At 41.7% G+C, this 13,897-nt stretch overlaps 1 protein-coding gene across 1 annotated transcript in view; it reads left to right on the forward strand.

Annotated features, from left to right (window-relative positions):
- CRTC3 (CREB regulated transcription coactivator 3) overlaps positions 1 to 13,897 on the forward strand; it is a gene marked incomplete at its 5' end in the record, with an annotated part of 1,283,408 nt that overhangs the window by 4,514 nt on the left and 1,264,997 nt on the right. The window contains one exon of the mRNA XM_081114743.1: positions 5,408 to 5,506. Coding sequence (XP_080970869.1) covers positions 5,408 to 5,506 — 99 coding nt within the window. The remainder of the gene's footprint in view (positions 1 to 5,407; positions 5,507 to 13,897) is intronic.

The raw sequence follows: 13,897 nt of genomic DNA on the forward strand, positions 1-13,897 counted from the left end.
AGATAGGACATGCGTGTGTTCTTCACTTTGCCACAGTCCCCACCACTCCCTATGGTGTTCCTCTCAGGGATTCCAGCCCACTTCGCTTAGTTATCTTCCATGCTTGGCACCTATAGGCATTTGAGTTCGTGACCCCTGCTTTAGAGTGAGATGCAAAGAGGGCCTAGGAGGAGCCCAAGGAGCTCCACCATTTAAAGGGGATGAGGAGGAGGCGCCAGCAAAGAAGACTGAAGAGCCACTAGACAGAAAAGCAAGGAGGGTGATTGCTAAGAGGAGAGAATGTCAACAAGCCCAGCCCAGTGCTGCTGACTTGATCTGACATGATAAGGACATGTCCTTTGGTCTACTAGTCACGTAGAGGTCACCGGTAACCTTGGTGAGAGCCACTACATTGGCTGCGAGGGAGGTTGTAAGGCATTGAGGGATGAATGGGAGAAAAATGGAGACAGGCTTGGGAACTTGTTCCAGAAGTTCAGCGTTGAAGGACAACTTGTAGTATTGAGAAACCACAGGATAAACTCGGCACGTCAACCCGGAGCGTTAATTAGGCTTGAATATTTGTAAGAAACATTATTTTTAGATTAAAAATAGAGCGAGGAGACTACAAAGACTGGGTTTGGGCTAAGAATTGAACCTTATCTTTTGCTAGGCAGTGTACTGATCCCTTTACATTCCTTATCTCATGTAGTCCTCACGACCCTATGGAATACGTTTCTAGAATGTTCTTTATTTTGCAGATGAGCAAGTTAAGGCTTGAGAGGCAAGGTTGCCTGGCTGGTAAGTGGTAGAGCTGGGGCTTGAAACTGGCTGTCACACTGAATGTCTATATATTAACTACTTTAGAAGCATGTGTTGAAGACACTTTCCTTTCCCTTGCTATGACACTTTTTGTCGAAAATCAACTGGCCATATATGTGTGAGTCTGTTTTTGGACTCTCTCTTCTGTTCTGTTGATTTCTCTACCTCTTTTTTCCCCACAGTAGTGCACTGCCTAGATTACTGTAGCTTTATAGTGAGTCTTGAAATGAAACAACTCGAGGTCTCCAACCTTGCTCTTTTAAAAAATTGCTTAGGCTATTCTAGGTTGTTCGCACATCCATACGTTTTAGAATTATCTTGTCAATTTCTGTAGCAAGGCCTGCTGGGATTTTGTTGGGGATTGTGTTGACTATTAGGATACTTTTTCAAAAAGGCGTTAGTGAAGGATGGATCTCATTTTATAGACAATGAAGGAAATGTCACTGAAGTGTGACTATAGCCTAAAGGTGGCTGACCCTAGTTACAGGGTAAGGCCGGTGAGGGAAATGACATGATAAATAGTAGCTGATCTCAGGCTGCAGGAGGAATAATAGGGTACAATGAGGACGGGGCGGTCATTTCTCCGCTCCATACATTTGCCTTGCAAGAATATGGGTTCAGTATTGTTTGATCTCAGTGAGGAGAAGCTGGAAATCCAGGCTTTCATGCAGTCTTCCAATTTTTAAAATTAAAATTTCATTTTTTAAAAATTATTTTTTAAATCCTCATCTGAGGATATTTTTCCATTGATTTTTAGAGAGAGTAGAAGAGAGGGGAGAGACAGAGAGAAATATCCATGTGAGAGAAACACATCGATTGGTTGCCTCCTGCAAGTGCCCTGACCAGGGCTCGGGCCAGGGAGGAGCCTGTAACTGAGGTACGTGCCCTTGACCGGAATGGAACCCGGGACCCTTCTGTCCACAGGCTGACGCTGTATCCACTGAGCCAAACCGGCTCGGGCAAAAATTAAAATTTTGAACTTTGAGTGGTTCAAAGTCATGTGGGTCAAACAGAACTCTCTAGGCCTGCTAGTCCGTGACCTCTGCTTCAGGCTAATCATTCTTTGGTTCTTATTTGCATCATCGGTGAGCTGTCAGGACAGTGTCTCAGACAGTCTCTAAGGTTCTTTCTGGTTCAGTGGTTCTACCTCTCAAAAGAGGAAAATACCAAAATTGCTCAAGGGCGCAAGGGTAGTTGAGAATATCTGCAATAATGATATCTTGGGAAGCTGCCCAGAGCTTTACATTTTGCATACCACTGTCCTGCCTCTTTCTTTTAATCCTTACAGTGTCTCTGTGAAATAGACAGCAGAGTAATTGGCCCAGCTGCATGGTAGCTCCAGGTTACACAGTCAGGTCCTCTAATTCCCAGTCCAGAGCTCTTTCCAGCCTAGTGCAGCGGCCTCTGAAGGCCCTAGAAATAGGCACTTTGGGAGGGGGAGCAGATGAGGGAGTCTGTGAGCGGGTCTTCAGCTCAGCAGGCGGCAGAGGGCTAGCTAGATGTTAACTTAGCTTGGTTGAAGCGTCAAGGCTTTGGGGTCAGAGTGGAAGCCTTTGTGAGAACTCTGAAGGCAGGCACTTTGGTACATAGTCAGATTCATAGGCCAGTGCCTGGCACAGCACCTGACACACGGCGTGGCTCAGTGGTTGAGCTTCGACCTATGAACCAGGAGACCATGGTTCGAATCCCCATCAGGGCACATGCCCGGGTTGCAGGCTCGATTCCCAGTGAGGGATGTGCAGGAGGCAGTCAGTCCATGATTCTTTCTCATCATTGATGTTTCTCTTTCTCTCCCTCTCTGAAATCAATAAAAATATATATTTAAACACACACACACACACACACACACATTTTATTGATTTCAGGGAGGAAGAGAGAGATAAACACATCAATGATGAGAGAGAGTCATTGATTGGCTGCCTCCTGCACGTCTCCTATTGGGGATCAAACTCGCAACCCGGGCATGTGCCCTTGACTGGAATCGAACTTGGGACCCTTCAGTCCGCCGGCAGACACTTTATCCACTGAGCCAAACCAGCTAAGGCAAAATATATATATTTTTAAAAAGTTTGTATGTAAGTGAACAAATGGATGGATTGATGGAAGAAGGAATCAAAGGCTCTAGATCAAGAAGGGTGAGAATTCTGTCTAGAGAATTTTAAGGACAGAGCAGTCAAATGCTTCTGGTAAGAGCTTTGAGAATGTTAAGATCAAAAGCTGAGACTTTATTCTTATAACTCAGCTGATCGATGGGAAAGCTCACCATGTCCTCTTCCTCTCATTTGACTCTCAGATCTGGGTTTTGGTTAATAGGTCATAACCGTCTCCCAGGCAAGTATGTTTGAGAAATAAAATTCTGTAGGTCAAACAGAACTTAAGGAAAGTAAGCCTGCCAAAGGGTTTAAAACTTCCAAATAGATACAAGTCCTTATCTTTTGGAGAGGCCTGTTGAAATACGGAATATGATTCCCGGGATTTCTCTTAGTGGACTGCTGTGGGCAGTGGAGGAGGTAAAGATGGATCAAGATTAGACATAAGTTGGGAACATTGTTGAAGCTGGAAGATGGCTAGATGGGATTTCATCATGCTTATGTCTATTTTGCCTATATTTGAAACTTTTCATAATAAATGGAAAAACAAAAAATCAGAGGGTTTTATGGGCTCAGCAATGCTTTTGGTTAACCAAACTTCACTTTTCTCTAAGCTTGTAAGCAGTGTGGTCATTTAGAGAGAAATGAAAAAAAAAAAAGAAAAGAATTTGGCAGAAATAAGAAAGAATATGGGTTGCCCTAGCCCTGTGGTCGGCAAACTGCAGCTCGCGAGCCACAGGCGGCTCTTTGGCCCCTTGACTGTGGCTCTTCCTAAGCCTTAGGAGCACCCTAATTAAGTTAATAACAATGTACCTACCTGTATAGTTTAAGTTTAAAAAGTTTGGCTCTCAAAAGAAATTTCAATTGTATTGTTGATATTTGACTCTGTTGACTAATGAGTTTGCCGACCACTGCCCTAGCCTGTTTGGCTCACTGGATAGAGTGTCGGCCTGCAGACTGAAGGGTCCCGAGTTCGATTCCCGTCAGGGGCACATGCCTGGGTTGCGGGCTCGGTCCTCAGTGCGGGGCGTGCAGGAGGCAGCCGGTCGGTGATTCTCTCTCATTGATGTTTCTGTCTCTTTTTTTCCCTTCCTCTCTGAAATCAATAAAAATATATTTTAAAAAAAGGAAAAGAAAGAATAGGGTTTTTAGTTAGACCTCCATAGCTCGGCTTCCTGTAGCTTTATGACCTTGCATAAGCCTCTGAACTTCCCTAAGTCTGGGTCTCCAGGTCTAAACGCAGCCTCCCTGGGTGGTGGCGGCGAGGGTTAGAGATGAAGTGGGCAGTGGAGACTCAGATCTGGTAGTTTCTTTAATTAGACAAAGAGAAAGAGTAATGAAAGGGTCAGAATCTGTCTCGGGGCTCCCATCCACCCTTTCCTCCCAGCATGAATCATAAGTGCCAAGGGTTATATAACCACAGAGGTCATTTATTATTTTAGAAAGAGAACTCTTAAAAACCAAATTGGACCACTTTGGGGTTTACAAGAACTGCAGCCGGTTTATTGCCTTTTGAAAAACGAAGCAAGGGAGAGCTGGCAGGAGAAGGCATGTTGAAACAGTGGAATGCCATCTTGTACCTGTTCAGTCGGCCTCTTCTTACCCCAGTTCACGGTCTTATCCAATGTTGGCGAGGTTTTTGGTGAAACTGTTCCCTCATGTGTACATGGGTATACCTTTTGGGAAAACATTTTGGCAGTATGTGTTGAGAGCCGTTAAAAGGCCCATACCCAGAGACACTTAGTAATCACTCTTTGGAATGTGTCCTATGGAAATGATTCAGAAGAAGTGTTATGTTGCCATGAAATATGATTATGTAATCTAGAAAAGGCTTAAGAGTGTACCTGTGTTATGATTACAACTCTGCAGTCTTTACACATAAAGGTGAATGACTGGAGAAGAACATGGAGATGGGAGGACAGCTAATGTTGCAGACTCCTAGACAGTGGCTTAGTTTTTCTTCACGAAATTCCCTGCCCTAGCCGGCTTGGCTCAGTGGATAGAGTGTCGGCTTGTGGACTAAAGGGTCCCAGGTTCGATTCCGGCCAAGGGCACATGCCCAAGTTGCGGGCTCGATCCCCAGTAGGCAGGAGGCAGCCGATCAATGATTCTCTCTCATCATTGATGTTTCTATCTCTCTCCCTCTCTCTTTCTGAAATCAATAAATTAAAAAAAAAAAAAAGAAATTCCTTGTCACTGTTAAAGATTGTGCCTGCTTGCCTACACATACACACTCAAAGGTCTTGTAAGAGGACTGTCATGGCATCCAGGACATGTGGAACATGGGTAAATTCTTTCCAAAAATAGAGAAATAAAAAACCACAAAGCACCGGAAACCGAACAGTTTTGAGTAGAGAAGAAATTGAAACCAAGACTTCCCACTCTTGAACCATTTCTCTACAAAACACCACACTTGGGTGCTTTCTTGAGACCTTTGCTGTCAGGTCTCAAAGTTGGGGTTTTTTCTCTCTATTTTTTGTGTGTGTGTCTGAAAGTTTTTGAAATCTCTTTGTTTCCAGGTTCAGTTTCAGAAGCTTCAGCAACTGCGCCTGACACAGTACCATGGCGGGTCCTTACCCAACGTGAGCCAGCTGCGGAGCAGCACATCGGAGTTCCAGGTACCCGGATACTTGCTTCCTCAGGCCGCATGGTCTGTAAAAAGATAGGCAGAGATTATCCTTAAAAAGATCAGATCTTGAAGGGTAAACCTGTCCTAGATCTAGTTCAGTGTTTTTCTGGGAAGTCCATCATTATTCTCTTCCCTGGTTCCTGCAGCGTAACAGTGCGTGATTTCACAAATGGCCTAAGGCAGTACTGTGCAGTGGAAATATAATTTGAGCCATATATGTGATTTAAGTTTTTTCAGTAGCCACATTAAAAACAACAACAAGTGGATTAAAATTTATTTAAATTATTTAAATAGCTAGAGGCCTGGTGCATGAATTTGTGCACAGGTGGGGTCCCTTGTCCTGGCCTGCGATCAGGGACCATCAGGGCAGTCTCACCCAGTCTCCGATTTGAGCTGATTGGGCCAGCCGGCCGGCGGGGGGAGGGACCGCGGGAGGTAGGCTGGCTGTGGGAAGTTGGCTGTGGGAGTGCACTGACCACCAGGGGGCAGTTCCTGCATTGAGCATCTGCCCCTGGTGGTCAGTGTGTGACATAGCTACTAGCTGGTCATCTGGTTGTCTGGTCATAACGGTCACTTAGGCTTTTACATATATAGATTATTTAACACAATATATTCAAAATATTATCGTTTCAACGTATAATCAATATAAAAACATTAATGAAATATTTCACATTTTCAATTTTTCCTGTTAAGTCTTTGAAATCTAGTGTGTATTTTATTTATTATTATTATTATTTTAAAATATATTTTCATTGATTTTAGAGAGGAAGGGAGAGGGAGAGAGAGGTGGGAACATCAATGATGAGAGAGAAGCATTGATTGGCTGCCTCCTGCACTCCCCCTACTGGGGATCGAGCCCACAACCAGGGCATGTGCCCTTGACCGAAATCGAACCTGGGACACGTTAGTCCAAAGACGTTCTATCCACTGAGCAAAACCAGCCAGGGCTGGATGTCTCTCCATTTTAAAAGTAGTCTTCCTTTCTTGTGAAAACTGGGTTCATTTGTTTGATGATGTGCCATAATGCAGAAGTATTATTTAAATTGGAGACTTCCGTTTAAGAAGTGCTAATAGGAACTCTGAAATATAGCGGTGATTATAAAAAGTGCAGTATGAACAGATCTGTACCTATTCCACTGGGATCTCGACTTTAATATGCATTGGCATCTCACTTTAATACTGCCACTGCTAGCGGTCTACTTCTATAGATCAAACCTCTTGTCTGTTGGCCTGTTGAATCATTCCGTATCCAAATAACACAGGTCTCTGTGCTGGGCTGGATTTCATGCTTCAGAAAATAAAGCATTGTCAAGGGCAGATGTTTTTGAGGTCCCGAATCTGTGGCACTTCATTGTCAATTTTAGAGGAATACAGATTTCATTGTCCGGTCCCTCTCCTGTTGCATTGGGGTATGGATGACGTGACAGCCCTTGACTGTCCCAGGATTCTTTCTTGAATACTTTTTTTTTTTACTCTGAAACAATCACAAACTTACAGAAAAGTTGGAAGTACCATACAGATAATTTTCCTACTTTGATAATAAGTTGCTGACCTCATGCTGTATCACCCCAAAATATGTCCCTGTGTATTTCCTACAAGCAAGGACATTGTCCTACATAAAACCAAAATGAGCCATTAAAATCAGGAAATGAGCAGCGGTAATTGTTGCCATCGGACCCTCAAACCCCATTTAAGTTTTATCAAATGTCCCATTACTGTCTTCTGTAGCAAAAGGGTCTAGTTCAAAATCTCATGTACTTACTTGTTGTCTGTAGTCGCCTTCCGTCTGGAATAGCTTTTCAGTCTTTTATTTTGACATGAAACAATTTATTTTTGACCTTTGTGGCCTTGCCACTTTTGAAGAATATCCCTTAGTTGAGGTTTGTCTGATGTTTGCTGTGAATAGATTCAGATGATGCATCTTTGACAGGAGTAGCACAAAAGTGATGTCCTTGTATCTCATTAACTGAGTGATTTTCATTTGTCCTGTTACTAATGGTGTTCATTATAATTAGGGGGTGGCCCTGGCCAGCATGGCTCAGTTGGTTGAATATCCTCCTATGCACCAAAAGGTAGCTGGTTTGATTCCGGTCAGGGCGCATGCCTGGGTTACGGGCTCGATCCTCAGTAGGGCCATGCAGGAGGCAGCCAGTCTTTCTCCAACTCCCTTCCTCTCTCTCTAAAAAAAAACCCCATATTCAATTAGAGTGGTATCTGTCAGGCTTCTCTCCATTTTAAGGTTATGCTTCCTCTTTGTAATTAAATGATGTTTTGTGAGAAGATACTTTATTTTGATTTTCATCAAACTTTTAATATATACATTATTAACGGCTCTATATAGTTTTTGGGTTTCTTATTTTATTCTATGGGTTGTAACCTATAAATACTATTTTGATAATAAATCCTCTTTCTAGGATTCTTGACAAACTGAGGAATAAAGGGAATCCCAGGAGTAGTGATTATTTTTAAGTAAACATTTTTTTAGGTATAATTTACATACAGTACAATTGACCTTTTTTAGGGCCACAGTTTTGTGTGGAATAATCAGCCCCACAATCAAGATACAGCACAAATCCTGGCCCAGCAGCTCGGTTGGTTAGAGCATCGTCATGCGGGTTCGATCCTGGTCAGGGCACATACAAGAATCAACCAATGAATGCATAAATAAGTGGAACAAGAAATCAGTGTTTCTCTCTCAAATTAATTAAAAACAACAAGAACAACAACGTATATTCACATTGTTGCACACCATCCTCCAGAACTTTTTTATGCCACGGAACTGAAACTCTATCCATTTAATAACAAGTCCCCATTCCCATTCCAAGCCTCTGGCAACCACCATTCTGTTTTTCTGTCTTTGTGAATTCGACTACTCTGGGCACCTCATGGAAGTGAAATCATGCATTACTTACCTTTTTCTGACTGGCTGTTTCACTTAGCATGATGTCCTCAAGGCTTGTCTGTACTGTAGCATGTGACAGGATTCCCGTCCTTTTGAAGGCTGAATAATACTCCAGTGTATGTAGAAACCACATTTTGTGTATCCATTCATCCACTGATGGACATTTGGGTCGCTTCCACCGCTCGGCTATTGTGAATAATGCTGCCGTGTACACGGAAGTGCAAAGATCTCTCCCAGAACATGATTTCAATTCTTTGTGTGGATACCCAGAAGTGGGGTTGCTCTAGATTGTATGGTAATTCTATTTTTAGTTTTTTGAGGAACTCCCACACTGTTTTCCACAGTTGCCCTACCATTTTACAGTTTCACCAACAGTGTGCAAGAGTTCCAATTTTTCCACATCCTCCCCAACACTCGTTATTTTATGGGATTTAAAAATATTTTTTTTTATTGGTTTCAGAGAGAAAGAAAGAGGGAGAGAGGGATAGAAACATCCATGATGAGAGAAAATCTTGGGTCGGCTGCCTCCTGCAAGTCCCCCACTGAGGATCAAGCCCACAACCCGGGCATGTGCCCTTGACCGGAATCAAACCTGAGAACTTTCAGTTCTAGGCCAATGCTCTATCCACTGAGCCAAACGAGCCAGGGTGGAATTTTTTTTTTTTTAATAGTAGTCATCCTAATGGGTGTGAGATGGTGGTATTTCATTTTTAAAAATGTTGGTCATTCTAATGCATTGTTGTTTTAATTTGCATTTTCTTTTTTTAAAAAATATATTTTTATTGATGTCAGAGAGGAAGGGAGAGGGAAAGAGAGACAGAAACATCAATGATGAGAGAGAATCATTGATTGGCTGCCTCCTGCACGCCCCCCACTGGGGATCGAGCCCGCAACCTGGGCATACGCCCTGGCCAGGAATTGAACCCATGACCTCTTGGTTCCTGGGTCGATGCTCAACCACTGAGCTACACCCGGCTAGGCAATTTGCATTTTCTTAATGACTAATAGCGTTGAGCACCTTTTTATGTGCTTCTTTGCCATTTGTGCATCTTCTTTGGTGAAGTGTCTCTTCAAATCTTTTGTCCAGTTTTTAAATTGAGTTGTTCATTTTCTCATGAGAATTCTTTATATACTTTGGATGCCATTTCTCTATCTGATATGTACTTAGCAAATATTTTCTACCAGTCTGTGGCTTGTCTTTTCATGTTCTTAACAAAAGTCTTACAGAGCAGATGGTTTTAATTTTGATGAAGTCTAATTTATCATTGTGTTCTTCTAGGACTTGTGCCTTTTGCGTCTTTTCTAAGAATTCCTTGCTTAACTTGGGGTCAAAAAGTTGTTTTTCCTATGTGTTCTCCTAAAAGTTTTGTTTTAGGTTTTAAACTTAAATTTCAAGTCAATTTTTTAAAAAAGTATATTTTATTGATTTTTTTTTTTTACAGAGAGGAAGGGTGAGGGATAGAAAGTTAGAAACATCGATGAGAGAGAAACATTGATCAGCTGCCTCCTGCACGCCCCCTACTGGGGATGTGCCCGCAACCAAGATACATGCCCTTGACCAGAATCAAACCTGGGACCCTTGAGTCCGCAGGCCAACGCTCTATCCACTGAGCCAAACTGGTCAGGGCTCAAGTCAATTTTTTAAAATGTGGGACAAAGTAATGGGTTGAGGATCACTCTTTTTGCATAGGGTGTTGACTTGTTCCAGCGCCATTTGTTGAGAAGGCTTTTCTTTCCTTATTGAATGGCCTTGACAGTTTTGTTGAAAATCACTTGACCATGTAAGTGTGGGTCTACTTCCTGACTGTGTCTCCTGTTCCATTGGTCTCTGTGTCTGTCATTTGCTAACACCATGCTGTCTCGATGGCTGTACCTTTATCGGAAGGCTGGGCATCACGCACTGGGAATACTCCAACTTGGTTCTTTTTCAGAGTTGTCCTGCTTGTTTTAGTTTCTTGGCTTGTCCATAACATTTTAGAATTAGCTTATTAATTTCTACAAAAGAATCTGCTAGGATTTTAAGTGGATCACATTGAATCTGTAGAACAGGTTGGATAGAATTGATATCTTAATAATACTGAGTCTTCTAATCCAGTGGTCGCCAACCTCTCGGACCTCACGGACCACCAGCGGTGAGGACCACCGGTTGGCTACCGCTGTTCTAATCCATGAACATGGTACAGAAGCAGAGAGCTTGATCCAAGTTAAGTTGCTTATAATTATTTATGTAAACACAGTCCTCTTCCTTTTACATGTTGGGTCACTTGGGAGCTTACAAAAATGCTTTCACATCTGTTATTATATTTGATCTGTACTACAACATTAGTTGCTAAGCATGGTACTATTTTAATATTGGTTAAAGACCAATTTCCCATCCTCATGGGGGATCAACACACATTCTTTTCCTGTAACCCATTGGCCTTATCAGTGGACACAGACTTAATCAGATGAGTAAAAGCCAGCTATTCAGGCTGCCTTCTGATAATCCTGAGCAAGGGGCAGGCCATCAGCCAAGGATGGCTCCGGTCATAGCCCTCATATCTCTAGGCAGGGCCTGGCTTATGGACATCGAAGGCAGAGAGGAGGAAGTGGGCATTACCTCCTTCTCTGAGGGCTGGGCTGTCTCTCCTGGTTAGGGAACTGGTAACCGTTCTTTAGTATGTTCCAGCTGCCAGGGCATCTGTTGGCTGTGTGGCCTGCAGGTCAGCCACAGCGAGAGGGACAGGGGGCTTGTCTCTGTATTGGACTATCTGGGTGTAGTCGTAACCTTTTATAACCTTTATATAACCCACCTAGTCCTTTTAGATTTCACCACTAAAAAAAATGAATCACACTTTATACATTTCTGACTGCTACATGTTATTTTATTTTTATTTTTTAATAATACATTCGTGTGTTTTGTTGGTTTTTTTTAGTAGATCTTTATTGATTTCAGAAAGGAAGGAAGAGGGAGAGAGAGAAGTATCCATGATGAGAGAGAATTATGGATCGGCTGCCTCCTACAAGTCCCCCACTAGGGATTGAGCCCACAACCCGGGCATGTGCCCCTGACTGGAATTGAACCTGGGACCTTTCATTTCGCAGGCCGACACTCTATCCACTGAGCCAAACTGGCTAGGGCCTGACTGCTACATTTTAACAAAATTTTGTCACCTTATTTGTAGCTAAGGGTTTATGAGTTTTAACTCTTGAAGCCTACCACCTATATGAGTGGATATAATGAGGCTTAGAGTCTGCGTAGCAAATACGTAAGAGAACCAGAACTTAGCAGTCCTCTTTGACTCCTAGTTCAGTTTCAATGGCTTTTCTTTGCTGCATTTTCTCTTAAATTTTTAAGATTCTTTTTAAGAAAAAAATAAATGGCAAAAGATATGTCAGTGAAATTCAGTTTTTTAAAATAGCATTTTTTCCTGGTTATAATTTTGAGACTAGCTGATTATAGAAAGCAGGTAGCACCCCTTTTCACATTTTGGCTTTTTTCTTTCAATAGTTTTAACAAAAGCAGCATCATACTGCATGTATAGTTTTGTAGCTTTTTTATGTCATGAACATTTTCCTATATATTTAAAAGGTCTTCAGAAACATTATTTCTAATGACTTGCAGTATTTTTTCACATGGATGTATCACAGTTTATTTAACTGCCCCCTTATTGTTGCATATTTGGATTGTTTTCACTATTTATTCATCGGATGTGTGTATCTGTGTGTGTGTGTGTGTGTGTGTGTGTGTGTGTATAAATTGATCATATACTAGGCCAAAGAAATGCTTAGTAAATTAAAAAGGAGAAATTGAATCTGAACATAATTGATAAAAATTTTTAATTATAATTAAATTTAAATAAAAAAAGGCAACCACTTGAAAAAAATTTTAAATTATTAAAAAAAAAGACTATTAGAGCTCTAGCCAGTTTGGCTCAGTGGATAGAGCGTTGACCTGCTGACTTAAGGGTCCCAGGTTCGATTCCAGTCAAGGGCACATGCTGGGGTTGTGGGCTCAATACTCAGTAGGGGGCGTGCAGAAGGCAGCTGATGAATGTTTCTGTGTCATCATTGATGTTTCTATCTCTCTCTCTGAAATCAATAAAAATATATTAAAACACACACACAAAAAAACTATTAGTATGTTATCAGTGGCAAGTTAGATAATACATAAAGGGGAAAAGATTATAATAGTTTAAGAATATGTATATATAGCCAAAACCGGTTTGGCTCAGTGGATAGAGTGTCGGCCTGCGGACTGAAGGGTCCCGGGTTCGATTCTGGTCAAGGGCATGTACCTGGGTTGCGGGCACATCCCCAGTGGGGGATGTGCAGAAGGCGGCTGATCGATGTTTCTCTCTCATCGATGTTTCTGACTCTCTATCTCTCTCCCTTCCTCTCTGTAAAATATCAATAAAATATATTTTAAAAAAATATGTATATATATATATATATACACACAAAACATTTATTTTACTTAAGAAATTTATAAGAACTATATGAAAAACACTATAAAGCATGAGGAAATAAAGAGCTAAGAGAGTTGCCTTTACTTTGAAATCTGATGAAAGCTGTGGCTTCCTTCTGAGAAAAATAAACATGTACACATGTTCTCATTTACTTCTTCAAAAAAAAGTTTTTATTGGGGAAAATTTTGAACATTTCACACTTATATTTTATATGTATTTTGATCCTATGTCAGGACGGACTTACATTTATTTATGCTTTTATTAAATATTAAATATTCAAAACTAGAGGCCCCGTGCATGAAGTTAGTGCACGGGTAGGGTCCCTAGGCCTGGCCGGCGATCAGGGCCGATCGGGGCCTTCCAGCTGCCGGCTGGGGCCTTCCTTCATTCTGCGCTGCCCCCGGTGTTCAGTGCATGTTGTAGCTAGTGATCGAACTCCTGGTCTCCCAGTAGAACTCCCAAGGGGACAATCTGCATATTAGGCGCATATATATATATATATATATATATATATATATATATAAATATTAAAAAATCATTTCCCTTAACTTTTTATGCCTGGTTTTCTGAATGTGTAAAATGTAGCCAAATAAAATTGTGGGAAATGTGTAGGTGCGAGAGGCAGAAAAGAAGTTATTTGACATACCTAGGCATTCTTCCCATCTCTCAGCCTATTTTTTATATGTGAAATAGGGATAATAAGCCCTAGCCAGTTTGGCTCAGTGGATAGAGCATCAGCCTGTGGACCGAAGGGTCCCAGGTTCCATTCCAGTCAAGGTCATGTACCTGATAGCAGGCAACCGATCGATGTGTTTTCTCACATTAATATTTCTCTGTCTTTCCCTTTCTCTTCTACTCTCTCTAAAAATCAATAGAAAAATATCCTCGGGTGAGGATTAAAAAAATAATAAAATAGGGATAATTATTATTAATAAACTTAGTAATGGGTGGCATGGAGGCATGGGCCAAAGGGTTTGGGAGCTGGAGTGAGTTAAGGGAACTAGGATGGAAAGATAACTGATTCCTTCCC

This window comes from Myotis nattereri (assembly GCF_964212035.1).
Source record: "Myotis nattereri genome assembly, chromosome: 21".
Lineage (NCBI taxonomy): Eukaryota > Metazoa > Chordata > Mammalia > Chiroptera > Vespertilionidae > Myotis > Myotis nattereri.